Source organism: Phaseolus vulgaris, chromosome 1 (genome assembly GCF_000499845.2).
Source record: "Phaseolus vulgaris cultivar G19833 chromosome 1, P. vulgaris v2.0, whole genome shotgun sequence".
In the NCBI taxonomy this organism is placed as follows: domain Eukaryota; kingdom Viridiplantae; phylum Streptophyta; class Magnoliopsida; order Fabales; family Fabaceae; genus Phaseolus; species Phaseolus vulgaris.
This window is the reverse complement of record NC_023759.2, coordinates 19,377,653-19,387,873: the sequence shown is the minus strand read 5'-3', so window position 1 is coordinate 19,387,873 and position 10,221 is coordinate 19,377,653. Positions and strand designations below refer to the sequence as shown.

General features: G+C 46.2%; 1 protein-coding gene across 1 annotated transcript; it reads left to right on the top strand.

The window, feature by feature from the left end:
* Positions 1-1,373: 1,373 nt before the first annotated feature.
* Positions 1,374-2,207, top strand: LOC137815644 (uncharacterized). Its single transcript, XM_068618758.1, has one exon. The coding sequence runs from the start codon at positions 1,374-1,376 to the stop codon at positions 2,205-2,207; it is 834 nt and encodes a 277-aa protein (XP_068474859.1).
* Positions 2,208-10,221: the final 8,014 nt, after the last annotated feature.

The following is a 10,221-nucleotide window of genomic DNA, read 5'->3' as shown; positions in this document are numbered from 1 at the left end:
AATCTAAATACTTGACATCTTGGACAAAGAAGTTTTGGGATGCAATTCAAACACCTCATAAAGGTTCTCACCTTCTAAGAGGATTATCTTCAAAAAGTCATTTCATCCCCAAACATTCTTTCCAAAAATGTCTTGTATCTAGAACTTACCCATATCAACTCCCAAAGCTTCATGAACATAAGTTTACTTCACATACCCCACCTCTCAATATTTTTTATGTGAACAAACTAACTATGTTATTTGCAGAGTTCTAAATTTAAGGTCGAATTCTCTCCAACTTGAGGGGCATGATACAATCCAAGTAGCCAAGAAGATGACCAAGGACTCAAGAGACAATTCACATTGTGAGTAGTCATCTCAGCAATCAAGTCAAGGCCCCACTAAATTGTTCTTTCTTCTAGTCTTCTTAAAAGACAAAAACATGTTTGTAAATAATTTGGGCTCAGTTTTGGGGTCCAAATAGCAAAATAGGCTAAAGTAGGTTCACATAGCATAAAAGGGAGTGTATTTAGCGAAATGGGCTTGTACCAAGCCCACATTTTCAAGACAAGGCACCTAGAATTTGGGTTTTTAACCTACCTTCTAGAATTTATACCTAAATGTGTGGTTTTGACCATGGTCAACACCATAGGCAGTCTCTCTCCCTTGCCATTTCTACCCTTCTCCCATCTTGCCCGCCAAGGCACCCCTTCCTATAAATAGAGTGTCTTGCCTCATGTATTTTCAACTTGAATTTGAATAGTAAGGAAACTATGCAGGATTAATTTTGTGAGACTTGTCAGCTCGCGTTGGGTCTTATCTTAGGTGCACGGTGTTTTCTGCCTCGTTTACTGACTTGAGCGTCGGAGTGCAAACGGCCGCGAGCGCGCGCCATTTGTCTCTGTGTTGCAGGAAATCATCACGGGAGGAGGAGCAAGTTCGAAGTTTCGCGTTCCACCGTTCGAAGAGACGCACGAAGGTGCTCGAGTTTCTGGCAAGAACATTTGGCGCCCACCGTGGGGCCGATCTAAAACAATTGTCCCACCGCAAGAGGTCTGAGTTTCGAAGTTGCTGGGAGTAAGGATTGTGAAGGTTTATCAAGATCTTGGCAGGTTTCACCGAAGATCTTGAGGTTTCGTTCGATTTTAACCAAAGATCTTGAAGGTTTGTTGAGTTTTCACCAAATAAGGTTCTAGAATCTGCAGAAACCGTCCAAGATTCTTCAAGAAACGGCGAAAATGAGGAATACCAGACAGAGTTCAACTGCAAATGAGGGATAGGGGAACCTGACCTTGCAGCAGGTCATGGAGATGATGCAAAGCCTCCAAGAATCTGTGGCTGCATCTAGAGCTGAGCAGGAGCGAATCCATATGGATTTGGTAGCCTCGTAGTCAATGAATGAAGAACTGCACCGAACGAATGAGGAATTGTGTCGTGAGTTGCGCAGTCAGGCTGAGAATCGCGAGGAAGGGGAGCGCGAGTGCTTTACGCCTCCCAGGGAGTTTCCCATGCCTTTCTCGCAGGAGATCATGGACGTAGCCATACCAGCTACGTTCGTGGGTCCAAAGGTGGTTTTCACGGGCTCGGAGGATCCTGAAGCTCACCTCACTGCGTTTCACACGCAGATCATGCTAGTAGGCGGTACTGATGCCGTTAGGTGCAAGTTGTTCATGAGTACCTTGGTGGGAACAGCAATGGAGTGGTTCATCAGTCTTCCTGATGGCCACATCACTTCGTTTGCACAGTTGACCAAGCTGTTCAGGGAACAATATATAGAAAACCACGCCCCTCCTCCCAACTCTTACGATCTTTTCGACGTGAGGCAGTACCAGGGGGAGACACTGAAGGAGTTTGTTAACAGGTTTGGGGCACAGGTGGTGAGGGTGAACACCACTGATGAGTCAATGATAGTGCATGCGTTCAGGAAGGGGATCAGCCCTGGACCTTTTAGTGAATCGCTCATAAGGAGCCACCCCAAGACGTTCGCAGAGATTAGGCGTCGTGTAGTGGCGCACATCGCAGCTAAGGGGGAGGTGAATGAGAAGCGTGACAGCGTTGTACCAGCACGCCCGCGAGCACCGTTGCGTGCCCCGCCTCTGAGGGTGCACGAGGCCACAACGAGCAAGAAGAACCAGGGGAGGAAACGGCCTTATGAGCCGAGGAAGCCTCAGGACAAAGGGCGTGTTAGGGAGAATAGGCCGACACGACTTTGTCATAGAGCTGAGTGACCTAATCGCTATCCCAAACATAGCGGATAGGTTGAGAGCACCAGGAAAGACTGATAAGGTGCTGGGGCCTCACAAGGACGCATGGTGTGAGTTCCACCAGGCGTTTGGGCACACCATCAACAACTGCCTAGCATTGGGGCATCAGCTGGACGAGTTGGTGATGTCTCGCTTTCTTATGGACTACCTGGCGGGGCAACCAGGAGCATAAGCCTTGGCAGCAGTGGTAGAGGAGCAGGCCCACGAGATGCCCATCCACGGAGAGATCCACACCATCTCTGGTGGATTCTCAGGTGGGGGGTGCACGACATCAAAATGTAAGAGGTATGCACGCTCTATGATGTCCGTGGCTGGGCAGGTGACGGCGGATGACCTGATGGACGTTGACCTCACTTTCACGAGGGCTGACCTCCACGACGTCGTCCCCCACGACAACGACCCCGTAGTGATTTCAGTTGTGACTGCGGGTAGGAAAGTGCACAGAGTGCTCGTGGACCAGGGAAGCTCCACGGATGTGATGTTCTGGTCCACGTTCAACAAGCTGCAGTTGTCCCCTGATCTGTTGAGGCCGTATACAGTGTGCTTATATGGCTTCGCTGGGGATCAGGTTGAGGTGCGGGGGGTACCTGGAGCAGAGAACGACGTTTACGGATGGCACCGCATCTCGTACCGAAAGCATCAGGTACCTGGTTGTAAACGCCAATTCAGCCTACAACATCTTGTTGGGGAGGCCTGCACTGAATATGCTAAGGGGAGTGGCCTCCACGCGGCATATGAAGCTGAAGTTGCCAGATCTCAGTGGCAGAGTGATCGTGATCAAGTCAGATCAGGAGGAGGCCCGAAAGTGCTATGAGAATAGCTTAAAAACGAAGAGGGGCGTGTTCATAGTGACGGAACGCCCAGGCCATGGGGAGACGCCCATCGAGGTAGAGCCCGCGGAGGCGCCACCCAAAGAGCACGTACATGTGGGCAGGACGCTTGTCGAGGCGGAACCCATGGTGGAGACGCCCGAAGGGGGCGTGTACAGAAAGAGAACGCCCGTTGAGGCGGAGCCCGAGAAGGAGGCGCCGGTAAGTGACGTGGCGAGGGAAGACGGCAGTCGTGGCGTGGCCCGTGCGGATGACGCTCGGTAGAGACGACAGGAGTCGGTTGAGAACGTGGTCGAGAGGCAGATAGGTGGCAGAACCTTTCGTTTGGGGCGACGCCTGAGCCAAGAGGAGCAAGACCAGGTGGCGACCGTCATCTCGCGCCACCTGGACGCCTTTGCATGGTCCGCCTCGGACATGCCCGGCATCGACCCGGATTTTATATGCCATCATCTCACCATGGACCCCAAGGTTCGCCCTACGACAGAGAAGAAGGAAGTTTAACGAGGAGATGTGCCTCGTCGTACAGGAGGAGACGAGGAAGTTGTTGAGCGTCGGTCACATCAGGGAGATCCAGTACCCTGAGTGGCTGGCCAATGTGGTCCTGGTGAAGAAGGCAAATGGGAAGTGGAGGATGTGTGTGGACTTCACTGACCTGAATAAGGCGTGCCCTAAGGACTCGTATCCTTTACCCAGCATCGACGCGTTGGTAGATAGTGCTTCAGGTTGCAAGATGCTGAGTTTCTTGGATGCGTTTTTGGGGTACAATCAGATCAAGATGCATCCCCGGGACGAGAGCAAAACGGCATTCATGACCGAGACATGTTGTTACTGCTATAAGGTGATGCCGTTTGGGCTGAAGAACGCGGGCGCCACCTACTAGAGATTGATGGATAAGGTCCTTGCATCCATGTTGGGTAGGAATGTGCAAGCCTATGTGGACGACATGGTGGTGACCTCGCAGGAGAAGGGGCGACTCACAGCTGATCTGGAAGAGTTGTTTGCCACCATAGCTAAGTACCGCCTCAAGCTGAACCCTGAGAAGTGCGTCTTTGGGGTCGAGGCGGGTAAGTTCCTGGGATTCATGCTCACTGAGCGAGGGATAGAGGCGAACCCCGATAAGTGTGCAACAATCATCGCCATGAGGAGCCCAGCCTCAGTAAAGGAAGTGCAGCAGTTGACAGGGCGTATGGCGGCCTTGTCAAGGTTCGTGTCTGCTGGTGGAGATAAGGGCCACCCCTATTTCCAGTGCCTAAAGAGGAACAGCCGCTTCGTGTGGACAAAAGAGTGTGAGGCAGCCTTCCTCAAGCTGAAGGAGTACCTGGCGACGCCTCCTGTATTATGCAAGCCACGGACAGGCGTGCCCCTCCGGTTGTATTTCGCAGTGACGGAGTGGGCCATCAGCTCTGTGCTGGTTCAGGAGCAGGATCAGGTGCAGAAGCCTATATACTTCGTGAGCAAGGCCTTGCAGGGCCCGGAGACGAGGTATCAGTCTTTAGAGAAAGCAGCTCTGGCAGTGGTGTTCTCTACCAGGAGGCTCCGCCACTATTTCCAGAGTTTTACGGTAGTAGTAATGACGTTCCTCCCCATCCAGAAGGTATTGCAAAAGCCAGATGTCGCTGGAAGGATGGTTCGCTAGGCGGTGGAGCTATCAGAGTTTGATATAGTATGCGAGCCCAGGGGGTCCATCAAGGGACAAATCTATGCAGACTTCGTGACAGAGCTCTCACCAGGAGGCGCCCAACAGGAGGTGGGGCCTAATTCCCAGTGGGTTTTGTCAGTGGATGGATCCTCGAATCAGCAGGGAAGCGGGGCTGGGATAGTCTTGGAGGGGCCCAACAGGGTGTTGATCGAGCAAGCCCTAAGATTCGCCTTCAAGGCAAGTAACAACTAGGCAGAGTACGAGGCCCTGATTGCAGGAATGCTCTTAGCCAAAGAAATGGGCGCGCGGAGCCTCTTGGCGAAGAGTGACTCGCTGCTGGTCACGGGGCAGGTGACTGGGGAATATCAAGCTAAGGATCCGCAGATGGCTGCGTATTTGATGTACGTCCAAGTGTTGAAGGGGGCATTCACGGCGTTTGAGTTGGTGCACGTCCCAAGAGAGCAAAATGCCCGTGCTGACCTGCTCGCCAAGCTGGCCAGCTCAGGCAAGGGGGGAAGGCAGAGGACGGTCATCCAAGAGAACCTCAAGGCGCCGCGAAAGTTTGTAGCAGATAACAGAGTGGACGTCCTTCAGATCGGTGCATCCAAGGGAAAGTCGGGGAGTCATCTGTCCTTGACTAAGGAGATGGTCATCACGGGAGGAGGAGCAAGTTCGAAGGTTCGCGTTCCATCATTCGAAGAGACGCACGAAGGTGCTCGAGTTTCTAGCAGGATGTGATGATTTCCTGCAACACAGAGACAAATGGCGCGCTCGCGGCCGTTTGCACTCCGACGCTCAAGTCAGTAAATGAGGCAGAAAACACCGTGCACCTCCGTATCAAAACAAGGCAAACACCATGCTCTTGGAAGTGCGTAGCTGAATTCTCTCCTATTCTCTCTCAAGTTCACAAGTGCGTGCAGTTTGCCAAATGACAGAGTATCTGGAAAACGTACCCTGTGTTGTTTCTCTTTGTGCCTTATATACCTTTGCTTGCGCTTCTGCCACATGGCTTCTCTGACTTAAGCTCACTAGTGAGTGCACCTCACGACGTTGTATCTCAGACTTAGGAGTGTCCCAGCACGTGTGGTAGCCCCGTTGGAGTGCTGGCGCGCCCAGGGGTGACTGCATGGGAGCCAACTGATGCACCCGTCTCTGAGTCACTTCCCCTGGGAGTCCCCTGAGTTGCTCACGTACCCTGCATGCAGACGCCCCTCTAGGGTGTGGCCTCTTACAGGTCGTATCTGCTCCAGAGGGCATCAGTGGTGGTGCGTTCTGCCGCATTCCTACACCTCATGCGCGAATAAGTCGTGGATTGGGGCTCTTCCTACGGTTACTGAAGGTGTGGCTTTAAATCCACCTTTCTCATTTATGTTCACTTCCTGACATACCGAGGCCTGAGGCCTCCAGGCCCCTACCGTGCCGCCTCCTTCCTTGCTGCCCCCTCCACGGTCACTCCTACCTGTGGGTATCGGGGGGTGGCACCATCTAGGCCAAAGCACGTTCTCAAGACAATTGGCTACGCCCTCGAGGTGGGCGACGCCTGTGGCAGTCGAGGCCCAACAATGGTCGACGCCCAAAGCTGGCGACGCCTAAGGCTTGTAGACACCCGAAGCGGTCAACACATTAACTTTCTTCTTTGAGCCCCTAGTGGGTCCTACCACATGTTGACTTTGGTCAATGCCCGAGGACGGGTCGGTACAGTCAACACCCTAGGCAGTCCCTCTCCCTTGCCATTTCTACCCTTCTCCCATCTTGCCCGCCAAGGCACCCCTTCCTATAAATAGGGTGTCTTGCCTCATGTATTTTCAACTTGAATTTGAATAGTAAGGAAACAATGTAGGATTGATTTTGTGAGACTTGTCAGCTCGCGTTGGGTTTTATCTTGGGTGGTTAATATCTCAAGCGACGACTCTAGTTATCTGGGTTTTATCTTGAGTGGGTAATATCTAAAGTGGTGGCTCTTGCATCACTCATCTTGAAGTCCCTCTGCTCCAAGTGGCGTGACATCATCCTTTCTTCATAAGCTTTCTCTATCTCTTCATCTTTTCCTTTTATTCCTATTTACTTCCTCTTTACGCTTCTTATATCTTTTATGTTCGTTCCATATCTTGTCATCTTCATCTTTGTTTATGTTAGTTTCCGCCCTTATTGCATCATCCACACCATATACTTGTGTTTTTTTCTTTTTCCTTATGAAGTGCACCTTCACACTTACTTAACCACTTGGTTAAGTTCGTGTCTAGTGGGAATCTTCTTAGGGTTTAGGGTTTAGACAAGAGAGTGCTTAGGCTGGCAATTTGGCAGCATAACACTCATATATTTTATCTTTATTTTCATGAGCCAAACACCTCAATTTATAGGAGAGAGGGCCAAACATTTTGGAGCAAAAATTTGAAAATTCAAAATAAAACACTCCAATGAGAAGGTGTCATGTGGACTCATGCTTTCCATGTTTAGCTCACACCTTCCATGCTAAATCCTCTCCACTCCTAGGCTGCCATGTGGACGTCCATGTACTCCTTGCCAAGGTAGGTTTCGTCCTATATTATACTCTAGACATTCTAGGGTTACATTGGGCTCAAAGAAGCTTAATTGTTACCCTAACTAGTCACTTTTAACCTGAAATAGACTTATTCTACTATTGGCCCAAATACAAACCCAAAAAGTTATGCTACTTAGCCTAAATATTTGGTCCAATTATTTTATGCTACTAGGCCCAATACATGGCCCAATTTATTTAAGCTAAAGTTTGACCCAAACATAATGTTGACTAGTCAGTCAAAACTCAGTCTTCTTGTGTTCTTCTGACCAAAGCTCTAGTTTATGTTTTGATGCGTTTGAGGTCTTCTTGGATATGCTTTGTACATTTCTTCATCCTAGAGTTGTCCTCTTGATTGGGCCTACAAAAATAAACAAAAGCCCAATTAGACCCATATTTACAAATAAGTCCATAAACAGACTCTAGGTCTTCATCCTCCTTATTATGTGGTTGTGTGTGGTTGGGGGCTCTTCCATCATCCCTACCTAGTCTCCCAGCGTCGTACTATAAAAATGAAAAACGACATCAGCATAGGTCTTAAACCTAAAGACTAGCAAAGCAACTAAAAGGCCTGCATAGAGACCCAACTGTTCAGATGCAATTGCGTGGGGCAACATTTAAAGTGCACAAGACTCTCATTATGAACCCATCCAAGGGAAAACAAATGTGATCACTTGTTATAACACAATAATAAAAATAGAAGAAATCTTCAAACGAGTCACCACGACCGAGACAATGATGTTCAAGTCCTTGCACTTACGCAAGGAAACTATCCCATCCGGAACATCTTCAACTAATATATTTATACTCTCAATAAAGGATTGAAGGATGGACGGATGTCGATATTTCAAGAAGAACTCCCTAACTCAACTACCTACCCACTCATAGTCGAACTCCCAATGACCACCCAAGTCTTCGGTCACACTCAGGGACACGAGAAGTGGCGACCAAGTCTCACCCCACAAACGGACCTTCAACTAACCCGAGAAGACCTACTAGTGTTCTCGGAGTCACTAGACATTGAGCTAATATCTATAAAACCCGACATTCCCTGCCGACACTCCCAAACTCGAACGTAAACAACCTACTACAAGAAAGGAAGACATGGTTACCTTTAAAAGAAGACTCTTCGACTGACACATTCTCGAACTCTCAAACAAGTTTTTCAAAAGATTGAATTAAATGTGGAACCCACGATGCATGCTATCTATAGGTGCAACAAACATAAATACAAACTGTCAAAACGAATTTGAACCCTTGGATCACACCACTATCAACAACTCAGATCACTCAACCTTATGCATTCTAACACATTCAACCACCTTAATGTTTTAGACCCTTTGTAGATTAAACCTACTTAGGCTTAGGGGACCTAGATATACCTAGGGGCAGAGGTGGCAAACACTCAGCCACTCGATCATCTAATAATGTCACCAGTCAGTCACACGACTAACAAAACAAATAAATGAATTTTGCTTTCAAAACCTTCACAAATTAGACTCTTTGTTTCACTCGAGCATGAGGGACAAGTGTATTACTGGGATGACGAGTAGTCGTGTTGTCAACATTATACCAACATCTTGGCACACTTCTTGTGACACTACAAAAAAGCTTATGTATATCAATAGTAAATGGTGCACGGTGAAATATTCGCAAATCATGTTTAAAAGACAATTGGACTACATTAAACCTAATTTATCCATCTATACGATTTAAAGTCCAATTATTATAAATATGAGAACACTCCAACGTGAAAAGGTATGCAAAATCTAATCTAATACTTACAAACCGAACCCATACCCAAACTAAGTGTTAAAATATATTTGTACACCGACCTAGAGATTGGAAAAAAAAAACGAGATATCAAAAATCAAATACCAAGGATCAGAACCGACAAGAATGTGCGTAAGAAATCTCATCAAGAAGAATTAGTATTATAAGTATATGTTTAATTTGATATATGGATTTTGAGATTGAATTTGAAAAATAAAAACTAGTTTTTTTTTTATTTCACTCTATTGCAGACCAACTTGAATATATCACTAGAACACATGACGTATTCTCAATTTTTTTTTCCCGAAAGTGAATCCTTCCTCTGCTCTAAAATAGCGTTGCGTGCAGCTTCTAACTCATACATAAGCATGAAAACTAATCATACACAAATATCAAGACAAATTTTGTCATTGTCGAAATCTTAAGAAAGATTATTAAAAAAAATTCAAGTCTCTTACAATGCAGTATTGTAGGTTAATAGGTTTAGAAGAAGAAAAGTAACCAATGTTGATTTGGTTGACTATTGTCCATGAAAGTTTAATTTGCCATTAAATTAACCTCTTACATTGGGTTTGACTATCTTGCTGTGGCTTCCCGAATGCATTCAATGTAAAAGCCCTTGATGATCAAAGTTTATGTTATTACTTAATTTAAGCAAGGAAAATAAACAAGCCTATGGCATCATAACGAGTAAATGACAACCGACCTTTCCCAATTGAGGTTGACGCTATAAATGATTGAAAAAATAATTTAAATTTCATACTTTCCCAATTTTTATTATAAGACATATTTTAAAAAGCTGATAAAAAAATACATATTTAAAAAAAAATTAATATTTAATGGTCAGCGATAAATAACATTTAATTCTCGTATTAAAATAAAAGGAATGTTAGTAAAATTATTTATTACAAACTACAATTATCTTCGAAACAATATTAATGACATGTTGTAAAATAAGGTATTAAAATAAAACTGAATTACACTTTAATATTTTATCGAAAAAGACAAAAATACATTATCTTAAACAATAAATTTATATTAAAAATAATAATAATTAAGTTGTATTACTTACATATTTAAATCTTAAAAAAAATAATCATAATATATAATTAAAAAATGTCACGGCCCAACCTATGAGATCACATATGAAAAAAATAAAAATAAAAATAAGAACCATTTAAACGAGTAGCAGAGCTA

Coding starts and splice junctions, on each gene's coding strand:
- LOC137815644 (XM_068618758.1), top strand. CDS start 1,374: ATGAATGAAGAACTGCACCGAACGAATGAGGAATTGTGTCGTGAGTTG.